At 41.6% G+C, this 24,206-nt stretch overlaps 1 protein-coding gene across 2 annotated transcripts in view; it reads right to left on the bottom strand.

Annotated features, from left to right (window-relative positions):
- The window catches only part of CFAP47 (cilia and flagella associated protein 47), a 1,117,227-nt gene that overhangs the window by 694,452 nt on the left and 398,569 nt on the right, over positions 1-24,206 (bottom strand). For both annotated transcript variants that reach the window (XM_073664712.1, XM_073664711.1), the window contains exons 35-37: positions 8,924-9,021; positions 8,723-8,839; positions 5,662-5,796 (exon numbers count right to left, since the gene is read on the bottom strand). In XM_073664712.1, coding sequence (XP_073520813.1) covers positions 5,662-5,796; positions 8,723-8,839; positions 8,924-9,021 — 350 coding nt within the window. The remainder of the gene's footprint in view (positions 1-5,661; positions 5,797-8,722; positions 8,840-8,923; positions 9,022-24,206) is intronic.

The following is a 24,206-nucleotide window of genomic DNA, read 5'->3' as shown; positions in this document are numbered from 1 at the left end:
TCAGTCACATATATATGAAGTACAGTGACAGTGTTGCTTACTGTACTTGTCATTTAGTATAAAGGATTTATTAAAAAAAATAATAGTGTTTTCATGCACTGTCTCTTTAAAAAAGCCGGCCGGCAATTCAGCATCTGTACCCGACAATTTAGAATAGAAGGAATAGAGAATCACACATAGATTAGATAGATAGAAACATGTCAGTCACATATATATAAAGTACAGTGACAGTGTTGCTTACTGTACTTGTCATTTAGTGTAAAGGATTTATTTAAAAAAATAATAGTGTTTTCATGCACTGTCTCTTTAAAAAAGCCGGCCGGCAATTCAGCATCTGTACCCGACAATTTAGAATAGAAGGAATAGAGAATCACACATAGATTAGATAGATAGAAACATGTCAGTCACATATATATGAAGTACAGTGACAGTGTTGCTTACTGTACTTGTCATTTAGTGTAAAGGATTTATTTAAAAAAATAATAGTGTTTTCATGCACCGTCTCTTTAAAAAAGCCGGCCGGCAATTCAGCATCTGTACCCGACAATTTAGAATAGAAGGAATAGAGAATCACACATAGATTAGATAGATAGAAACATGTCAGTCACATATATATGAAGTACAGTGACAGTGTTGATTACTGTACTAGTCATTTAGTGTTAAAATAAAGGATTTATTTAAAAAAAAAATTGGCGTGGGGATCCCCATAATTTTAGGCTCTAGCGGAGGTTAACCAGACGGCTGGGGCAGATGTTTGAAGCCTGGGAAGGGGGTAATACCCACGGAGCTTCCCAGGCTACTAATATCAGCCCCCAGCGGAATACCTAGCCTTTACTAGCTATTAAAATGGGGGACCCCCCAAAAAAATGGCGTGGGGTCCCCCCTATTTTAATAGCTAGCAAAGGCTAGGCAGACAGCTGGGGGCTGATATTAATAGCCCAGGAAGGGTTCCATGAATATTGGCCCCCTCCCAGGCTAGAAACACCAGCCGTCAGCAGCCCCAGAAATGGCGCATCCTTAGGAACTCGTGGGAACCATGGAAAGGTAAGGATGAGGTTGCTTAATTATTTTACTTTTATTGCAGAAGACATTGGCTTCAGCTGGAATGGGCGTGACGGTAAGTATGGTTTAATTTAAGCCCGAAATTCATGGGGTCACGCCAATATTAGACATGACCACCATGAATTTCTAGTAAAGTATTTAAAAAAAACACAAACACCCAGAAAAAAGTACTTTAATTGAAATAAACACACAATTCTTTATTGTTCTAAATTAAACCATACTTACCGCCACGCCCATTCCAGCTGAAGCCAATGATCTCCTGCAATAAAAGTAAAATAATAAAGCAACATCATCCTTACCTTTCCATGGCTCCCACGACAGCTTCAGCTCTGCTACATCGAGATGAGAGGCTGGACCGCAGCAGAACGCTGCCATCCAGCCTGTCATCCCGCAGACACTGAGAAGCGCAGGCATGCTTGCGCTACTCAGTGTCTGGCTGTGACGGCATCCAGATGAGCCGAGGTCATGTCCAATGAACTCGGCGCACCTCATGCACGTCACTGACAGCGTGGGAAAATTCTCACGATGAAGCGCTGAGTGCAGGAGAATTTTCCCACGCTGTCAGTGACGTACATGAGGTGAGCCGAGTTCATTGGACATGACCTCAGCTCATCTGGATGCCGTCACAGTCAGACACTGAGGAGCGCAAGCATGCCTGCGCTTCTCAGTGTGTGCGGCATGGCAAGCTGGATGGCAGCGTTCTGCTGCGGCCCAGCCTGTCATCTCGATGTAGCAGAGCTGAAGCTGTCCTGGGAACCATGGAAAGGTAAGGATGAGGTTGCTTTATTATTTTTCTTTTATTGCAGGAGATCGTTGGCTTCAGCTGGAATGGGCGTGATGGTAAGTATGGTTTAATTTAGAACAATTAAGAATTGTGTCTTTATTTCAATTAAAGGACTTTATTCTGGGTGTTTGTGTTTTTTTTTTTAACTTTGACTATGGGGTTAGTAATGGGGGTGTCTTATAGACACCTCTCCATTACTAACCTGGGCTTGATGTCAGCTGGCATTATAAGCTGACATCAACCCCAACCCTATTACCCCCTGCCACCGCACCAGGGCAGCGTGGAAGAGCGAGGCTAAGTGCCAGAATTGGCGCATCCTATGGATGCGCCATTTCTGGGGCGGCTGACGGCTGGTGTTTCTAGCCTGGGAGGGGGCCAATATTCATGGCTCCCTTCCTGGGCTATTAATATCAGCCCCCAGCTGTCTGCCTAGCCTTTGCTAGCTATTAAATTAGGGGGGACCCCACGTCATTTTTTGGGGGGGGGTCCTCCATTTTAATAGCTAGTAAAGGCTAGGTATTCAGCTGGGGGCTGATATTAGTAGCCTGGGAAGCTCCGTGGGTATTACCCCCTTCCCAGGCTTCAAACATCTGCCCCAGCTGTCTGCTTAACCTCCGCTAGAGACTAAAATTACGGGGAACCCCACGCCAATTTTTTTTAATAATAAATCCTTTATTTTAATACTAAATGACAAGTACAGTAACCAACACTATCACTGTACTTATTATATATGTGACTGACATGTTTCTATCTATCTAATCTATGTGTGAAGCTCTATTCTGTCTGTTATAAATTGTCGGGTACAGATGCTGAATTGCCCGCCGGCTTTTTTAAAGAGACGGTGCATGAAAACACTATTATTTTTTTTAATAAATCCTTTACACTAAATGACAATTACAGTAAGCAACACTGTCACTGTACTTCGTATATATGTGGCTGACATGTTTCTATCTATCTAATCTATGTGTGATTCTCTATTCCTTCTATTCTAAATTGTCGGGTACAGATGCTGAATTGCCAGCCGGCTTTTTTAAAGAGACAGTGCATGAAAACACTATTATTTTTTTTAATAAATCCTTTGCAGTAAATGACAAGTACAGTAAGCAACACTGTCACAGTACTTCATATATATGTGACTGACATGTTTCTATCTATCTAATCTATGTGTGAAGCTCTATTCTGTCTGTTATAAATTGTCGGGTACCGCTGCTGAATTGCCGGCCGGCTTTTTTAAAGAGACGGTGCACGAAAACACTATTATATTTTTTAATAAATCCTTTACACTAAATGACAAGTACAGTAAGCAACACTGTCACTGTACTTCATATATATGTGACTGACATGTTTCTATCTATCTAATCTATGTGTGATGCTCTATTCCTTCATATCTAAATTGTTGGGTACCGGTGTATGCCGCTGCTGAATTGCCGGCCGGCTTTTTTAAAGAAAGCGTCTTCTGAGCAGTTTGTGAGCTTTTGGACACCTTTGAAGGTGTTTTCTATGTGTTCCTATGTGTTTTTGTTTGCCTGCCATTGGTTTTAACGGTGTTCGACGGTGTTCTAAGGTGTTCGACGAACAGTTCGACGAACAGTTCCTCGAACATCCCGGTGTTCGACGAACCGAACCGAACCCGAACACTACGGGGGTGGCTCAACACTACTTATAATATTGGCTTTTATCTTGTGATAGTGAATGCTAGGACTACAAAATTAATAGATTGGTGTATTTTTAATATTTTATGCTAAGTAAAATCAGTGGTTGTAGGGCTCACCTCTAGGTGTTAGGTGACTATACTGTCACAACACTATATTACAGCACATACACTACCGTTCAAAAGTTTGGGGTCATCCAGGCAATTTTGTGTTTTCCATGAAAACTCATACTTTTATTTATCAAATGAGTTGCAAAATGAATAGAAAATATAATCCAGACATTGACAAGGTTAGAAATAATGATTTTTATTTGAAAGAATAATTTTCTCCTTCAAACTTTGCTTTCGTCAAAGAATGCTCCCTTTGCAGCAATTACAGCATTGCAGACCTTTGGCATTCTAGCTGTTAATTTGCTGAGGTAATCTTGAGAAATTTCACCCCATGCTTCCTGAAGCCCCTCCACAAGTTGGATTGGCTTAATGGGCACTTTTTGCGTACCATACGGTCAAGCTGCTCCCACAACAGCTCAATGGGGTTGAGATCTGGTGACTGCGCTGGCCACTCCATTACAGATAGAATACCAGCTGCCTGCTTCTTCCCTAAATAGTTCATGCATAATTTGGAGGTGTGCTTTGGGTCATTGTCCTGTTGTAGGATGAAATTGGCTCCAATCAAGTGCTGTCCACAGGGTATGGCATGGCGTTGCAAAATGGAGTGATAGCCTTTCTTATTCAAAATCCCATTTACCTTGTACAAATCTCCCACTTTACCAGCACCAAAGCAACCCCAGACAATCACATTACCTCCACCATGCTTGACAGATGGCGCAGGCAATGTTCTTCTGTGTGATCCAAACACCTCAAACTTTGATTCGTCTGTCCATAAAACTTTTTTCCAATCTTCCTCTGTCTAATGTCTGTGTTCTTTTGCCCATATTAATATTTTCCTTTTATTAGTCAGTCTCAGATATGGCTTTTTCTTTGCCAATTTGCCCTGAAGGCCAGCATCCCGGAGTCGCCTCTTCACTGTAGACGTTGACACTAGCGTTTTGCGTGTACTATTTAATAAAGCTGCCAGGTGAGGAGCTGTGAGGCGTCGATTTCTCAAACTAGAGACTCTAATGTACTTGTCTTGTTGCTCAGTTGTGCAGTGGGGCCTCCCACTTCTCTTTCTACTCTGGTTAGAGTTTGTTTGTGCTCTCCTCTGAAGGGAGTAGTACACACCATTGTAGGAAATCTTCAGTTTCTTGGCAATTTCTCGCATGGAATAGCGTTCATTTCTAAGAACAAGAATAGACTGTCGAGTTTCACATGAAAGTTCTCTTTTTCTGGCCATTTTGAGAGTTTCATAGAACAAACAAATGTAATGCTCCAGATTCTCAACTAGCTCAAAGAAAGATCAATTTTATAGCTTCTCAAATCAGCCAAACTGTTTTCAGCTGGGCTAACATACTGTGCAAGGGTTCTCTAGGGTTTTCTAAACATCCATTAGGCTTCTTACACAGTTAGCAAACACAATGTACCATTAAAACACTGGAGTGGTGGTTGTTTGAAATGGGCCTCTATACACCTATGTAGATATTGCAATAAAAACAAGACGTTTGCAGCTAGAATAGTCATTTACCACATTAACAGTGTATAGAGTGTATTTCTGATTCCTTTGTTAGCTTCATTGAAAAAAATGTGCTTTTCTTTCAAAAATAATGAAATTTCTAAATGACCCCAAACTTTTGAACGTTACTGTATATACGGCCGTGCACTGCTTACTGGAGGTCTTGAGAGATCAGCAGACAATCCACATCTAAAAGAAAAGAGTCATATGTCTGGATCAGTCCTAATCTGAATAAGGAGAATTTTGATCCACAATTGGGTTACGTCGGACAAGTGCTTCCTTTCTTTTGTACGTGGTATCCTAAGTGATAGCGGGACCTGTAAAACCCAGCAAGTAGCAGCAGGCTCCATATGCAATTTTATTCAGATTCCTCTGTATTTCTTATAGCTTCTGCCCTTATCACAATAATTGTCCATTTACATTACTGACCATTACTCAGAATATTGACTTGAAACTAAAAGATTTTGCTCTGCGAGCAGTCAAATAATGGTGCAGTTAGGAAATGGTTATGTAAACATACAGAAAATGCCTTAACAATAGACTCTTAGCTACCTGGCGTGAAATCGTTTGGTGAAGAGCTCCATCAAATGTAATTGTTTTCTTAGGCACATAGAAAGGAAGTTTTTCATGCAGATATACACACAGCATTAGCATTGTCACTGGATTGGGATCACATATGTCTGTGGCCTACAAGATAAAATGTAAGTGGACTATTAGTAACAGCCAAATAAATTGCCCACTGTATCTACCTGTAGAATATATGGAGCGTCAATTCTAAATCAAAATCGTAACCTACCCGAAATGTCTACTGCTTTCTATAACAATAAGATAAAGATATTATGGGTATAATGATAAATATGAATGTATGAAATTTACAGATATTAGTGTAAAAATCACTTTATATTCAAACAAAATGACAATGGTTTAAAAATTAGTTGTTTTTTTTAACCGACGGCTCTGAGTAGATTGTTGAATTTGAGCATTGCTTCTTTTTTTCAATCCCGGCCCCTCCCGTTCCAATGCTGGCTAGGCCCCCCGAAGTCTCTACTTCCTGATCTAGTCTCAGCAGGGGAAATGCTAGGAAATTACACTTAGCAAGTCATTGGCTGAAACGGGTCTCCAGTTTGGCCAATGATAGGGCTGTGCGGGCATTTCCTAGCATTTTAGTGTGTCAAAATGGGACCATTTTGAAGACAATGGAGGACCTGGTCATTGTCAAAATGGGGTATTGGGTATTAGTGAGATGAGTATGGCATCTTTTCTTTTACCCACTTTGAGCTATTTGTGACTTTTTACCTTTGATCTATTGAAGATGTAATTTTTATTTTTAAGCATCAATGGAGACCTTATATATGGGTGGCTTTCATCAACCTACATAACTTCTACAAAATCTGGTTAGTTAGATGGTAACGTCTACAAAAGCTGATTAGTTAGATGTTAACGTCTACAAAAACTGGTTAGTTAGATGGTAACATCTACAAAAGCTGGTTAATTAGATGGTACCGTCTACAAAGCTGGTTAGTTAGATGGCAACGTCTACAAAAGCTGGTTAGTTAGATGGGTAAACAAATGCTGGCCATTCTTGACCATAAAAGTGAGGCAACGCATAGAACAAAAATGTTATACTGTGGGGCCCCTTTTCTCATGTATGGCACTAAGTAAGGAGTTAGTAAGAATAACTTTACTTATATACGGTCATTCTGCAGCACTTTACATCTCAGAAGGGACATGTGCAAACAATAAAGATGCTATAGAGTAACACATAATTCTACAACGTAAACAAGAGGAGTGAGCGCTCTGACCGAAAACTTACAATAAAAAAGGCAGGATACAAAAGGTATCTTGTTTTGTAACAAAGTGTTACTGAGTGCATGGAGGGTTTGGGAACATGTAATAAAATAAGATTCTGAGGAAAATTTTATTTTGAGAGTGAACTGGATTGTTTGAGGCAGTGCATTCCAGAGAACCGATGCAGCATGAGAAAAGTCTTGGTGATGGGAGTGGGAGGTTATGATTTGTAGATGAAGGTAGTCTTAAATCATTAGCAGAACAGGCAGTGCAGGTAGGGTGATAGACAGAGATGAAGAAGGAAATAGACAGATGAAGAACTTTAGGGAGCTTTGAGGATGAGTGTGTTAAATTTATTTTGCACACTGTAGTGGATGGGTAAACAGCGCAATGACTTGCATGCACTTTGTGGAGGTGTTGATGTAGTGGCTGGAAAGAAATATGGGCCTGGCTGCTGCATTCGGGACAGATAAGTGTTGGAGGGCTTAGTAAAAGGGAAACGGATTTATAGAGAATCGCTGTAGTCCAGACAAAAGTAAAAGAGAGTGACAGTAATGTTTTTACAATCTCAAAGTTAAAGGGATTGTCCGATCTAAATTGATAAGTCTGCAGTCACTCTGAATCCCCCAGCGCAGACACTGTGCTGCGGGGATTCACCGGTTTCTATGTCAGGAACGGCGATGATGTATGCGTTATGCATATTCCCTGCCAGAGCCCAACTCGTGGGTGCGGCCTCTCTCAAGTGTATGGAGCAAGGCCGCGCCCACTAGTAGGGCCCTGGCCGAGAGTATGCATAACACAGACGTACCCTCCGGTCCAGGCTTAGAAGCAACTACAGAGAACGACTACAGACTTATCAATTTATACCGGACAACCCTTTTAAGAAAATGCTGGATTTTGGAGATGTTTTTGAGATGCAGGTAGCATCTACGAGCCAGAGACTGGATACAGGAAGTAAAGAAAAGATCTAAGTCAAATATAATTCCAAGATAGTCGTCATTGAAAGTATGCTGCTGTAACATGAATTTAAGTAATTATTATTACTGTTAGAATATTTATTGCTATTATTAATCTATATGAATGTCAATAAATGGAGGTATAAGAAACAGGACGCCTATCTGATCTCACTTGATAGTTGCAATTATTATTATAATGCAGGTCTGACATCACATCGAGCTGTCTTGGTGCAATGCAGAGTTGCACAAAAAGATTCACTGGACTCTGCTCCAATATCCTGTAAAATTCCTTGGCTGGCACTCAAATGCTGGCACCCAAGATGGCATGACTAGGCCTTTGGCAACTGTTTTACAGCTGTTAAGTATAGAGATACACAACGGGAGTTAGTCAATGGTCAGACGGGGCGGGTAGCAGGCAGGAAGAGGTGGGCATTCTAATAGCCCAGCATAAATGTAATTAAAATGTGCGTCCCTTAGGAAAGCAGCATAATATGGTGATAGATTTACTTTAATATTTGCCATGGGACTAGTGTATGAAGCAGAAAATATACCAGTAAAATGTAAGGGAAGGAAGACAAATGGTTATGAAGCACGACTTATGTAGAACTAATTCTTTCAGTCCAGTGTTTTTCCAGCATCTGGAGAAATTAGCATTGCTGGATCGTTCAGTATTCACATTTTAGTAATGTGGGCAAGGGGGTCAGACGGTTTCCTTGGAGCTCTGTAAAATACCTCTGTGCAGTCGTTTTTCGATAGCAATCAGCGTAATCTTGTGAAGCAGAACAAAAAACAACCCTGGAATCTAAATCACTGACAATCCCAACAACAAAGAGGATTAATATATTGTGGAAATGAATTAAGAAAATCACCTGTATATCGATGTTAAGACTTACAGCCCGCAATGCATTGACTAGAACCAGGCAATTGTGCAGGCACTGCTCCGGGGTCTCTGGGTTGGTGTACATACTTATAAAGTGTGTGGAAATCTGAAAACAAATAAAATATTAGTATTACAATGTCCTACAAAGGAAAGGACAAACTGTGCCGGCTATGTAAAAATTGGTACTCACAAGATATGGACAATATGCTGCCACCAGAGCAGCGAGAACAAGCCCATCTAAAAGGTCTTTATCGAAGTTCATAATCCATCTTGTGGGTGGTACGTCACCTAGATAAAAAATATGTGCATGTAAGTATCCAGATATTGATATTTATACAAAATAAGTTATTATTTTGGTATTACAACTGCAAGACGTCACAGCACACTGCAGCTTCCCATTTTCCCTAGTAGATGACCCCTTAATGTTATCCCTATTGCCTAACAGGGCATATGGAAAAGGGGCTTTCCTGATGTGGCAACCCCATCAAAGCAAAGTGCACTTTTTGGCCAGAAGTATTCCTCTCTTAACTATCTGAAGTCATGAATTTCATACATCAGGAAATAGCTGCTATATTTATGAGTGAAAGCCATGTGGCTGGGGCATTCACTAGCTCGGACATCTATGCAAAAACTCTGCTCTTTTTCTGGAGATAAGAAAGACCCCCCCCCCAACATAGATGCATTGTGAGAAAACAGATATGCATGCAAAAGTGTGCAAACCCTAATTTTTTTTTTGCCTTGAGAATTTACTGTAACTTAAAATTGGTTTTCCCATGAACAAAGTAGATTGTACATTTTAATCAATAGATCTTGTAATAATAATAAGTTCCACATATGAATGTGTTAAAAAATGTTATTGTCTTGAGAAATATAAATATGTTCCTGCTATAGACTGTGTAATGCATCATGCATAGTTGCTCCAGTTCATGGTAACAACATACAAAAGCTCCAGGCCAGGGGGGAAACAAAAGTCACTTATGATAAGTGAGTATACAGACGAAACAGCAGGGCTGTTTCCCTGCCTGATGTAACACAGGAGTGAGTGCTTCTGTCCCTTCGCCAGTCCTGTGAGCTCATCGTAACGCAAGTCAGTAACATATAAGTAGTGTTGAGCCACCCCCATAGTGTTCGAGTTCGGTTCGGTTCGTCGAACACCCGTATGTTCGACGAACTGTTCGTCGAACTGTTCGACGAACACCTTCGAACACCGTTAAGACCAATGGCAGGCAAACAAAAACACATAGCAACACATAGAAAACACATAGAAAACACTTCAAAGGTGTCCAAAAGCTGACAAACTGCTCAGAAGACACAACTAACACATGGAAAAGTAACAAGTACATATAGCCATGCGAAAAGAAAAGAGGTGGAGGAGTAAAAGGAGGGGGAGAAACAGATATAGGCATGTCATGCCCTTCTAAAACCAAAAAAGTGCGAAGCCGACACGGCCAGTCCGTTCCTGCCCGTGCGACCTCCGTGTCGCCGTGTTTGTGCCAGAGCTGCGGTGGACCCTGACGGCCATCTCTGCTCTCCCAATACTGGTGCCTATCCGCTGGTGGGTCAAGCGAGCCCCCCTGCGGTGGAGGCAGGTCTAAGCTTTTTCATTTAAATTGTCTCTCTAATTTGAATGAGTACACTTTAAATCCTTTTACAAGGATCTATTGGAGGGCAAGTCTGATGCCAGCAGCTGCGGGAATTCCAGCTCCAGTAGCGTCCACTAAAGCTGCTGCAGTTAAAAAGCTTTTATAAGGATCGAGCTTGGTGGTCCACCGCAAGGCGTCCTACCGCCAGTCCCAGCCCCTGTGCCTTGGGGTGCCTCCCGATGCTCTTCACTGAGTATCCCGGGGGCCCGAAGCATTTCCTTTGAAAAAATTAAGTGTCCAAACTACAGGTGGTGTAGCTTGCTTAACAGCTGGGATAATAAGCTGACTAGCAGACACTGCTACTAGGCACAAAGTATTTCCTGGGCTAGATGCAGTTAAAAATGTGTAATTAAATACTCTCGTTGGATGCTGAGAAAGCATTCCATAGAGTCTTCTGGCACACCATATATTATTCTCTTAAAAAGCTTGGGGTAGGGGTCTAGGGGACCCTTTTATAGCCAAAATCACGGCCCTGTATCACAATACGTCACCTAGGCTGAAGATAAATGGAACTGTAGCACCCCGAGGGCTCGGTTGCTACAGAGGTATTGCACCTCACCCAGAGATGTGATATCTCACTCTCAGGTAAGGATGGAGTGTGGATCAGGACCCCGACATCTGCATGCATTACACCATATTGCCGTGGGGCAGGGCGACCAATATGTCCCTGAGATGGGCACGACAGTCCCTGTCCCTGGCTGGAGTGGGGGGAGGGAACACCGAGGAAGGGGAACCCTGTAGTGCCGGAGCAGGGAGGAAGCAGTTCCTGGGTGCATTGAGAAGGGAGTATAAAAGGTGGGCACCATCTTAGTTCAGTGCAGAGAAGTCTGAGCAGAAGTGACAGGGAGCACGGGCTCTGCATGAGCTCTGCTCCAGAGGTGGGCCTAGTAACAGAGGCCCAGGCCAGGAAGAGGGAGAAGGAAGAGGAGCGGAGAAGGCTCCAGGAACGAGGGACGAAGGGATCCCAGGGGTGCGGACGGGCGAGTCGCCACCGCACGCCCGAATCCACCTGCGTGGAGGGGTCAGGCCAAAGGTGGAGACCGGTCCCCGAAATTAGTGGAGGCGGGAAACGACCCTCAGCTAGAAACCGGAGGCTGTGACATTTTATGTGGCGCAGCCCCTCGCTACACCCGCTAGGAAGGCACCACATAGGGTCAGGGAAACTGGCGCCAAATTTACTAAGAGGAGGCCCGAGGCAGCCGGACAAAAGCGTGGTCACTGGTGGGGTAAGAAAGGCCAGAGAAAGGACACACAAAGGGGGTCCTGTGAAGCGCTCCAAAGTTATCTGGGAGTTGGCCGAGCCCCTCACCTGGTGAGCACAGTATGACGTGGGCAGCCGTTACCTGCAGAAGTGGTCTGGATAATAAGAACTGTGAATAAAGGCCCTGGACTGCATCACTGACTCCGTGTCGTTACTGCTGCTGCCCTGCACCATCACCCCCATCCTCCGCATACACTGCCCTGAGGCTATACTCCTCAAGTGGGGAGTTATACTACGCTCTGCTGCACCCACAACACCAGCCTCAGCGGTCTGCCCTGAAGCAGCGGTTCACTCTAACTGCTATCCACGGGTGGCGTAGTCGGACATTTAAACATCAAAACCACATAAATAGTTCCGCCACTGGTTTGACCGCCCTGAGCCACGGAACCGGGTCGCCGCCACGGAGACTACATCCTAGTGACGGAGCACCTGCTCTCATCAATTCGCCATAACCCCAATATTAGGTGGATTGGGGTGGGAGGCACTGAGTACAAGTGCTCTGCATTTGCTGATGATGTCCTAGTATATATCACTCAATCACATATATCCATCCCTGCTGTTATGGCTGAAATAGATCACTTTGTTACATGGTCAAATTTTAAAATCAAAGCAGCGAAGTCTGAGGCCCTCGATGTTTCCCTCCCCAAATCCATACAGGATTCCATCCAGTCCAACTTTCCCTTTGCCTGGCCCTCACAGGGTATCAAATATTTAGGAATTTGTATTCATAGAGACCTCTCCCATCAATGTTATCTTAATTTTGGGCCTTTTATTGAACAACTCCATACAGAACACGGTTGGCAAGTTAGAACTGTAAAATTCACTACGTGAACCACTGGTGTTTTGTGGAAAAGCACATGTACACTGTGTTCCAAATTATTATGCAAAAAGTGTTTAGGAGTGATAAGGTAAGAATTTGTTTGTTTGTCAGTTAAACTCATTGATGGTGATGTGTGTCAGGGCTCTTTATATCACTGTAAGCAATTGCAGACACCTGTGCTAATTAGTTTGGCAGGTGTGTCCAATGAAAGGCAAGACTACTTAAGAAGGCTGTCCCACATTATTAAGCAGCCTACATTTTCTGCCAAAATGGGAAAGAAAAAGGATGTGTAGGCTGCTGAGAAGCAACAAATTGTGGAGTGTTTAGGTCAAGGCATGACTACAATCAACATTGCCAATACACTTCATCCTGATCATCGCACAATCAAGAAGTATGTAGCTGATTCACAGTACACAAGTGTGCGTGCTGATAAGGGAAAATTGAGGACTCTTTCCTACAGGCAATTAAGTCAGGTTAAAAGAGCAGCGGCAAAAAAGCCTTGTCATAGCAGCAGACAAGTTTTTGAAGCTGCTGGTGCCTCCAACGTCCCCCGAACAACAAGATGCAGGGTCCTTCAGAGGTTAGCAGCTGTGCGTAAGCTATCCTGTCGACTTCCTCTATCCACTGTACACAAGCAGAAACGGCTCCAGTGGACCAAACAATACATGAAGACTGACTTCAAAACTGTTGTTCACCGATGAGTGCCGTGCAACGCTCGATGGTCCAGATGGATGGAGTGGAGGCTGGCTGGTTGATGGACACCCCATGCAAACATGGCTACGGCGCCAACAAGGAGGAGGAGGAGTAATGTTTTGGGCTGGAATCATGGGGAGAGAGATTGTCGGCCCCTTTAGGATCCCTGAAGGGGTAAAGATGAACTCCATAATGTATGTGGAGTTTCTCAAACAGCACTTCCTGCCATGGTTCAAGAAGAAGAACCGTGTGTTCCGCAGCAAGATCATTTTCATGCATGATAATGCACCATCTCATGCTGCACATAACAAATCTGCATCGATGGCTGATATGGGCATAAAAGGGGACAAACTTATGGTGTGACCCGAATGCTCCCTTGACTAGAGATGAGCGTTGTTCGACTCAAACTGTTCACCAATCTCAAATTCGAGCTGTTTTGGGCGGTGTTCGAGCCGTTCGGCGAACACGAACGATTTGAAAAAAATTCGGCTGTTCGAGGTTATGTTCGATAACTGTTGGTGCACCAAAATCATGAAAATTAATGTTAATACGCAGTTTGAGTGTACAGCGGGGCGGGGGGAGGGGCAGGGGATGGATCTCTGCAGGAATAATGAACATCTCCATTTTTTTTTCTCTTTCCAGCATTTACAGTGGGGAGGTGCAATCTGTCAGCCTATCAGCAGCGCACACACGGAGCGAAGTGCTTTTTTTCACACAAGCAAGGACATGTGTCATTGGCAGTGTATGTCACATGTCCTTGCCCTATAAGACCCAGCCATTTTCCCAGTCGCCACCATTTTCTCACTGCTGCAGCTGCATGTTAGACGGCACCGCTGTTGCTGTGTGCGCTATACCTTGTTAATTTCAAGCCAATTTTCGCACAAATCTACAGATAGCTTGGGAGTAGGGAATAGTTGTGATTGCAGTCCTTTTAAGGACTAGGTTACATCATTTCCTACGACTTTTATAAGGTAGGTCTGTGCTCTTAAATAGATCTATCTACAGATAGCTTGGGAGTAAAGACTAATTGTAATAGCAGTCCTTTTCAGGACTAAGTTACATCAGTTCCTATCAGTTTTTGCCAGGCAGGTCTGTGCCAGTGCTGTGCAAGTTTTTTTTCACAGCATTTGGCTAAATCTAGCAAAGCTAAACCTTTTTGGCCTATTGCAGTGTGTTAGTCAGTGGAGTAGCCTATCTGTGTTGCAAGCTACACCACCTGTGTATAGAATACCAATTTTTTTACTGCACCTAGTGAAGTAAAACCTTTTGGGCATAGCATCATTCTATTAGTCCATCTATACTGACCTCCATAAGGTTGCAAATTGAATATAATTTTTTTCTGCATCTAGCTCTGAAAAAATATTTGGCCTTCTAGCAGTGTGTGGGACTTGTTCTATTAGTCCATCTATACTGATCTCCATCAGGTTGCAAATTAAAAATAATTTTTATCGGCATCTAGCTCTGAAAAAATATTTGGCCTTCTAGCAGTGTGTGGGAATTGTTCTATTAGTCCATCTATACTGACCTCCATCAGGTTGCAAACTGAACATAATTTTTTTCTGCATCTACCTCTGAAAAAATATTTGGGCTTCTAGCTGTGTGTGGGACTTGTTCTATTAGTCCATCTATACTGACCTCCATCAGGTTGCAAATTGAACATAATATTTTTCTGCATCTAGCTCTGAAAAAATATTTAGCCTTCTAGCAGTGTGTGGGACTTGTTCTATTAGTCCTTCTATACTGACCTCCATCAGGTTGCAAACTGAATATAATTTTTTTCTGCATCTACCTCTGAAAAAATATTTGGGCTTCTAGCTGTGTGTGGGACTTGTTCTATTAGTCCATCTATACTGACCTCCATCAGGTTGCAAATTGAATATAATTTTTTTCTGCATTTACCTCTGAAAAAATATTTGGCCTTCTAGCAGTGTGTGGGACTTGTTCTATTAGTCCATCTATACTGACCTCCATCAGGTTGCAAATGAAAAATAATTTTTATCTGCATCTAGCTCTGAAAAAATATTTGGCCCTCTAGCAGTGTGTGGGACTTATTCTATTAGTCCATCTATACTGACCTCCATCAGGTTGCAAATTAAAAATAATTTTTATCTGCATCTAGCTCTGAAAAAATATTTGGCCTTCTAGCAGTGTGTGGGACTTGTTCTACTAGTCCATCTATACTGACCTCCATCAGGTTGCAAATTCAAAGTAATTTTTATCTGCATCTAGCTCTGAAAAAATATTTGGCCTTCTAGCAGTGTGTGGGACTTGTTCTATTAGTCCATCTATACTGACCTCCATCAGGTTGCAAATTAAAAGTAATTTTTATCTGCATCTAGCTCTGAAAAAATATTTGGCCTTCTAGCAGTGTGTGGGACTTGTTCTATTAGTCCATCTATACTGACCTCCATCAGGTTGCAAACTGAATATAACTTTTTTCTGCATCTACCTCTGAAAAAATATTTGGGCTTCTAGCTCTGTGTGGGACTTGTTCTATTAGTCCATCTATACTCACCTCCATCAGGTTGCAAATTAAAAATAATTTTTATCTGCATCTAGCTCTGAAAAAATATTTGGCCTTCTAGCAGTGTGTGGGACTTGTTCTACTAGTCCATCTATACTGGCCTCCATCAGGTTGCAAACTGAATATAACTTTTTTCTGCATCTACCTCTGAAAAAATATTTGGGCTTCTAGCTCTGTGTGGGACTTGTTCTATTAGTCCATCTATACTCACCTCCATCAGGTTGCAAATTAAAAATAATTTTTATCTGCATCTAGCTCTGAAAAAATATTTGGCCTTCTAGCAGTGTGTGGGACTTGTTCTATTAGTCCATCTATACTGACCTCCATCAGGTTGCAAATTGAATATAATATTTTTCTGCATCAAGCTCTGAAAAAATATTTAGCCTTCTAGCAGTGTGTGGGACTTGTTCTATTAGTCCTTCTATACTGACCTCCATCAGGTTGCAAACTGAACATAATTTTTTTCTGCATCTACCTCTGAAAAAATATTTGGCCTTCTAGCAGTGTGTGGGACTTGTTCTATTAGTCCATCTATACTGACCTCCATCAGGTTGCAAACTGAATATAACTTTTTTCTGCATCTACCTCTGAAAAAATATTTGGGCTTCTAGCTCTGTGTGGGACTTGTTCTATTAGTCCATCTATACTCACCTCCATCAGGTTGCAAATTAAAAATAATTTTTATCTGCATCTAGCTCTGAAAAAATATTTGGCCTTCTAGCAGTGTGTGGGACTTGTTCTATTAGTCCATCTATACTGACCTCCATCAGGTTGCAAATTGAATATAATATTTTTTGCATCAAGCTCTGAAAAAATATTTAGCCTTCTAGCAGTGTGTGGGACTTGTTCTATTAGTCCTTCTATACTGACCTCCATCAGGTTGCAAACTGAATATAATTTTTTTCTGCATCTACCTCTGAAAAAATATTCGGGCTTCTAGCTGTGTGTGGGACTTGTTCTATTAGTCCATCTATACTGACCTCCATTTTGCAAATTAAAAATTATTTTTATCTGCATCTAGCTCTGAAAAAATATTTGGCCTTCTAGCAGTGTGTGGGACTTGTTCTATTAGTCCATCTATACTGACCTCCATCAGGTTGCAAATTAAAAATAATTTTTATCTGCATCTAGCTCTGAAAAAATATTTGGCCTTCTAGCAGTGTGTGGGACTTGTTCTATTAGTCCATCTATACTGACCTCCATCAGGTTGCAAATTAAAAGTAATTTTTATCTGCATCTAGCTCTGAAAAAATATTTGGCCTTCTAGCAGTGTGTGGGACTTGTTCTATTAGTCCATCTATACTGACCTCCATCAGGTTGCAAACTGAATATAACTTTTTTCTGCATCTACCTCTGAAAAAATATTTGGGCTTCTAGCTCTGTGTGGGACTTGTTCTATTAGTCCATCTATACTCACCTCCATCAGGTTGCAAATTAAAAATAATTTTTATCTGCATCTAGCTCTGAAAAAATATTTGGCCTTCTAGCAGTGTGTGGGACTTGTTCTATTAGTCCATCTATACTGACCTCCATCAGGTTGCAAACTGAACATAATTATTTTCTGCATCTACCTCTGAAAAAATATTTGGCCTTCTAGCAGTGTGTGGGACTTGTTCTATTAGTCCATCTATACTGACCTCCATCAGGTTGCAAACTGAATATAACTTTTTTCTGTATCTACCTCTGAAAAAATATTTGGGCTTCTAGCTCTGTGTGGGACTTGTTCTATTAGTCCATCTATACTCACCTCCATCAGGTTGCAAATTAAAAATAATTTTTATCTGCATCTAGCTCTGAAAAAATATTTGGCCTTCTAGCAGTGTGTGGGACTTGTTCTATTAGTCCATCTATACTGACCTCCATCAGGTTGCAAATTGAATATAATATTTTTCTGCATCAAGCTCTGAAAAAATATTTAGCCTTCTAGCAGTGTGTGGGACTTGTTCTATTAGTCCTTCTATACTGACCTCCATCAGGTTGCAAATTAAAAATAATTTTTATCTGCATCTAGCTCTGAAAAAATATTTGGCCTTCTAGCAGTGTGTGGGACTTGTTCTATTAGTCCATCTATACTGACCTCCATCAGGTTGCAAACTGAATATAATTTTTTTCTGCATCTACCTCTGAAAAAATATTTGGGCTTCTAGCTGTGTGTGGGACTTGTTCTATTAGTCCATCTATACTGACCTCCATCAGGTTGCAAACTGAATATAATTTTTTTCTGCATCTACCTCTGAAAAAATATTTGGGCTTCTAGCTGTGTATGGGACTTGTTCTATTAGTCCATCTATACTGACCTCCATCAGGTTGCAAATTGAATATAATTTTTTTATGCATCTAGCTCTGAAAAAATATTTGGCCTTCTAGCAGTGTGTGGGACTTGTTCTATTAGTCCATCTATACTGACCTCCATCATTTTGCAAATTAAAAATTATTTTTATCTGCATCTAGCTCTGAAAAAATATTTGGCCTTCTAGCAGTGTGTGGGACTTGTTCTATTAGTCCATCTATACTGACCTCCATCAGGTTGCAAATTAAAAATAATTTTTATCTGCATCTAGCTCTGAAAAAATATTTGGCCTTCTAGTAGTGTGTGGGACTTGTTCTATTAGTCCATCTATACTGACCTCCATCAGGTTGCAAATTCAAAGTAATTTTTATCTGCATCTAGCTCTGAAAAAATATTTGGCCTTCTAGCAGTGTGTGGGACTTGTTCTATTAGTCCATCTATACTGACCTCCATCAGGTTGCAAATTCAAAGTAATTTTTATCTGCATCTAGCTCTGAAAAAATATTTGGCCTTCTAGCAGTGTGTGGGACTTGTTCTATTAGTCCATCTATACTGACCTCCATCAGGATGCAAATTAAAAATAATTTTTATCTGCATCTAGCTCTGAAAAAATATTTGGCCTTCTAGCAGTGTGTGGGACTTGTTCTATTAGTCCATCTATACTGACCTCCATCAGGTTGCAAACTGAATATAATTTTTTTCTGCATCTACCTCTGAAAAAATATTTGGGCTTCTAGCTGTGTGTGGGACTTGTTCTATTAGTCCATCTATACTGACCTCCATCAGGTTGCAAACTGAATATAATTTTTTTCTGCATCTACCTCTGAAAAAATATTTGGGCTTCTAGCTGTGTATGGGACTTGTTCTATTAGTCCATCTATACTGACCTCCATCAGGTTGCAAATTGAATATAATTTTTTTTATGCATCTAGCTCTGAAAAAATATTTGGCCTTCTAGCAGTGTGTGGGACTTGTTCTATTAGTCCATCTATACTGACCTCCATTTTGCAAATTAAAAATTATTTTTATCTGCATCTAGCTCTGAAAAAATATTTGGCCTTCTAGCAGTGTGTGGGACTTGTTCTATTAGTCCATCTATACCAGGGGTCTCAAACACGCGGCCCGCGGGCCGCATGCGGCCCCTGAGGCTGCTTTATGCGGCCCGCAGGCACAGACCCCTTGACGATCCCGACCTGGTCCAGGAGAAGCCGCCGACAGCAGCGCTGAATTGCCGCACAGAGACTGTTTCCCAGCACTGCATTTCCAATGACAGCCGCTGGCCAATCAGAGGCCAGCAGCTGATATCTGCGTGTTGGCGCAGCGAGTATGACGTCATTGCCATATGCAGATGTCAGCTGCTGGCCTCTGATTGGCCGGCGGCTGACATTGAAAATGCAGTGCTGGGAGACAGTCTCTGTGCGGCAATGCAGCGCTGCTGTCGGCAGCTCCTCCTGGACCAGGTCGGGATCGTCAAGGGGTCGGACTCTGTGGTGCCTGCGGGCCACATCTGCAGGAAGGACGCCGAGGGAACGGAGGACAGGTGAGAATCATCTTTTTTTTTTCTATTTTATGTGTGTGAAGAACAGCACAGGGGGCACATAGCCACAAGAGGGGACCTGGATGGGGCACATAGCCACAAGAGGGGACCTGGATGGGGCACATAGCCACAGGATGGGGACCTGGATGGGGCACATAGCCACAGGATGGGTACCTGGATGGGGCACAGAGCCTCAAGATGTGGACCTGGATGGGGCACATAGCCACAAGATGGGGACCTGGATGGGGCACAGAGCCACAAGATGGGGACCAGAGCCACAAGATGAGGACCTGGATGGGGCACATAGCCACAAGATGAGGACCTGGATGGGGCACATAGCCACAAGATGGGGACCTGGATGGGGCACATAGCCACAGGATGGGGACCTGGATGGGGCACAGAGCCACAAGATGGGGACCAGAGCCACAAGATGGGGACCAGAGCCACAAGATGGGGACCTGGATGGGGAACATTGCCACAGGATGGGGACCTGGATGGGGCACATAGCCACAGGATGGGGACCTGGATGGGGCACATTAGTACAAGATGGGGACTTGGATGGGGAACGTTACTACAAGTTGTTTTCCATTATTACTATATGATGCTAATTGTAAGACAATATTACTGTATGTGGCCAATTGGGGGAAATAAAATTGTAAAAAAAATAAAAAATAAAATAAAGCATGAAAAAATATTGGGCACTAAAAATGCTGTTTTATATGTAAACTAAAGTAAACACAAAAAAGTGTACGTTTATTATCGCCACATCCATAACGACCCAAGCCATAAAAAAATAAACACGGCAAAAATGTTCAAAAGGTGTATACAAAAAAAATGGTATCACTAAAAATGTCACATTGAACAAAGAATGCGGCCCCCCAAATTCAAATTTTTTCCATGTGCGGCCCATATACCCAGCCGAATTTGAGACCCCTGATCTATACTGACCTCCATTAGGTTGCAAATTAAAAATAATTTTTATCTGCATCTAGCTCTGAAAAAATATTTGGCCTTCTAGTAGTGTGTGGGACTTGTTCTATTAGTCCATCTATACTGACCTCCATCAGGTTGCAAATTCAAAGTAATTTTTATCTGCATCTAGCTCTGAAAAAATATTTGGCCTTCTAGCAGTGTGTGGGACTTGTTCTATTAGTCCATCTATACTGACCTCCATCAGGTTGCAAATTAAAAATAATTTTTATCTGCATCTAGCTCTGAAAAAATATTTGGCCTTCTAGCAGTGTGTGGGACTTGTTATTAGAGATGAGCGTTGTTCTACTCGAACTGTTCGCCAATCTCAAATTCGAGCTGTTTTGGGCGGTGTTCGAGCCGGTCGGCGAACACGAACAATTTGAGAAAAATTCGGCTGTTCGAGGTTATGTTCGATAACTGTTCATGCACCAAAATCATAACTGGATTTTTTCTCAGTAATGATGAAAATTAATGTTAATACGCAGTTTGAGTGTACAGCGGGGCGGGGGGAGGGGCAGGGGATGGATCTCTGCAGGAACAATGAAGATCTCCATTTTTTTTTCTCTTTCCCGCATTTGCAGTGGGGAGGTGCAATCTGTCAGCCTACCAGCAGCGCACACACGGAGCGAAGTGCTTTTTTTCACACAAGCAAGGGCATGTGTGATTGGCAGTGTATGTCACATGTCCTTGCCCTATAAGACCAAGCCATTTTCCCCGTCGCCACCATTTTCTCACTGCTGCAGCTGCGTGTTAGACGGCACCGCTGTTGCTGTGTGCGCTATACCTTGTTAATTTCAAGCCAATTTTCGCACAAATATACAGATAGCTTGGGAGTAGGGAATAGTTGTGATTGCAGTCCTTTTAAGGACTAGGTTACAGCATTTCCTACGACTTTTATCAGGCAGGTCTGTGCTCTTAAATAGATAGATTGTGGGAGTAAAGACTAATTGTAATTGGAGTCCTTTTCAGGACTAGGTTACATCAGTTCCTATCAGTTTTTGCCAGGCAGGTCTGTGCCAGTGCTGTGCAAGTTTTTTTCACAGCATTTGGCTGAATCTAGCAAAGCTAATCCTTTTTGGCCTATTGCAGAGTGTGTTAGTCAGTGGAGTAGCCTATCTGTGTTGCAAGATATACCACCTGTGTATAGAATACCAATTTTTTTACTGCACCTAGTGAAGTAAAATCTTTTGGGCATAGCATCATTCTATTAGTCCATCCATACTGACCTCCATCAGATTGCAAACTGAATATAATTTTTTTCTGCATCTAGCTCTGAAAAAATATTTGGGCTTCTAGCGGTGTGTGGGACTTGGTCTATTAGTCCATCTATACTGACCTCCATCAGGTTGCAAATTAAAAATAATTTTTTTCTGCATCTAGCTCTGAAAAAATATTTGGGCTTCTAGCAGTGTGTGGGACTTGGTCTATTAGTCCATCTATACTGACCTCCATCAGGTTGCAAATTAAAAATAATTTTTTTCTTCATTTATCTCTGAAAAAATATTTGGGCTTCTAGCAGCGTGTGGGACTTGTTCTATTAGTCCATCTATACTGACCTCCATCAGGTTGCAAATTAAAAATAATTTTTTTCTGCATCTAGCTCTGAAAAAATATTTGGGCTTCTAGCAGTGTGTGGGACTTGGTCTATTAGTCCATCTATACTGACCTCCATCAGGTTGCAAATTAAAAATAATTTTTTTCTGCATCTAGCTCTGAAAAAATATTTGGGCTTCTAGCAGTGTGTGGGACTTGGTCTATTAGTCCATCTATACTGACCTCCATCAGGTTGCAAATTGAATTAAAAAAATTTCTGCATCTAGCTCTGAAAAAATATTTGGGCTTCTAGCGGTGTGTGGGACTTGGTCTATTAGTCCATCTATACTGACCTCCATCAGGTTGCAAATTAAAAATAATTTTTTTCTGCATCTAGCTCTGAAAAAATATTTGGGCTTCTAGCAGTGTGTGGGACTTGGTCTATTAGTCCATCTATACTGACCTCCATCAGGTTGCAAATTAAAAATAATTTTTTTCTTCATTTAGCTCTGAAAAAATATTTGGGCTTCTAGCAGTGTGTGGGACTTGTTCTATTAGTCCTTCTATACTGACGTCCAGCAGGTTGCAAATTGAATATAATTTTTTTCTGCATCTAGCTCTGAAAAAATATTTGGGCTTCTAGCGGTGTGTGGGACTTGGTCTATTAGTCCATCTATACTGACCTCCATCAGATTGCAAATTAAAAATAATTTTTTTCTGCATCTAGCTCTGAAAAAATATTTGGGCTTCTAGCAGTGTGTGGGACTTGGTCTATTAGTCCATCTATACTGACCTCCATCAGGTTGCAAATTAAAAATATTTTTTTTCTTCATTTATCTCTGAAAAAATATTTGGGCTTCTAGCAGCGTGTGGGACTTGTTCTATTAGTCCATCTATACTGACCTCCATCAGGTTGCAAATAAAAAATAATTTTTTTCTGCATCTAGCTCTGAAAAAATATTTGGGCTTCTAGCAGTGTGTGGGACTTGGTCTATTAGTCCATCTATACTGACCTCCATCAGGTTGCAAATTAAAAATAATTTTTTTCTGCATCTAGCTCTGAAAAAATATTTGGGCTTCTAGCAGTGTGTGGGACTTGGTCTATTAGTCCATCTATACTGACCTCCATCAGGTTGCAAATTGAATAAAAAAAATTTCTGCATCTAGCTCTGAAAAAATATTTGGGCTTCTAGCGGTGTGTGGGACTTGGTCTATTAGTCCATCTATACTGACCTCCATCAGGTTGCAAATTAAAAATAATTTTTTTCTGCATCTAGCTCTGAAAAAATATTTGGGCTTCTAGCAGTGTGTGGGACTTGGTCTATTAGTCCATCTATACTGACCTCCATCAGGTTGCAAATTAAAAATAATTTTTTTCTTCATTTAGCTCTGAAAAAATATTTGGGCTTCTAGCAGTGTGTGGGACTTGTTCTATTAGTCCTTCTATACTGACGTCCAGCAGGTTGCAAATTGAATATAATTTTTTTCTGCATCTAGCTCTGAAAAAATATTTGGGCTTCTAGCGGTGTGTGGGACTTGGTCTATTAGTCCATCTATACTGACCTCCATCAGGTTGCAAATTAAAAATAATTTTTTTCTGCATCTAGCTCTGAAAAAATATTTGTGCTTCTAGCAGTGTGTGGGACTTGGTCTATTAGTCCATCTATACTGACCTCCATCAGGTTGCAAATTAAAAATAATTTTTTTCTGCATCTAGCTCTGAAAAAATATTTGGGCTTCTAGCAGTGTGTGGGACTTGGTCTATTAGTCCATCTATACTGACCTCCATCAGGTTGCAAATTAAAAATAATTTTTTTCTGCATCTAGCTCTGAAAAAATATTTGGGCTTCTAGCAGTGTGTGGGACTTGGTCTATTAGTCCATCTATACTGACCTCCATCAGGTTGCAAATTGAATAAAAAAAATTTCTGCATCTAGCTCTGAAAAAATATTTGGGCTTCTAGCGGTGTTTGGGACTTGGTCTATTAGTCCATCTATACTGACCTCCATCAGGTTGCAAATTAAAAATAATTTTTTTCTGCATCTAACCCAGCCAATAGTTTTGGCCTAATACCACAGTTTTGCCACTCAGCTCTGCTCGGTTACCATCCATTGTTTTTTTGTGCAAACAACTCCAGAGTTGTGAATTAGTTAACCACCAAAATGAGTGGAAAAAGGCCTGCTGCTGGTGGAAAGGGGAA

The sequence above is a fragment of the Phyllobates terribilis genome, unplaced genomic scaffold, assembly GCF_046119375.1.
Source record: "Phyllobates terribilis strain yellow unplaced genomic scaffold, ASM4611937v1 Scaffold_2__4_contigs__length_985480577, whole genome shotgun sequence".
Classification (NCBI taxonomy): domain Eukaryota; kingdom Metazoa; phylum Chordata; class Amphibia; order Anura; family Dendrobatidae; genus Phyllobates; species Phyllobates terribilis.
This window is presented reverse-complemented; position numbering and strand designations above follow the sequence as displayed.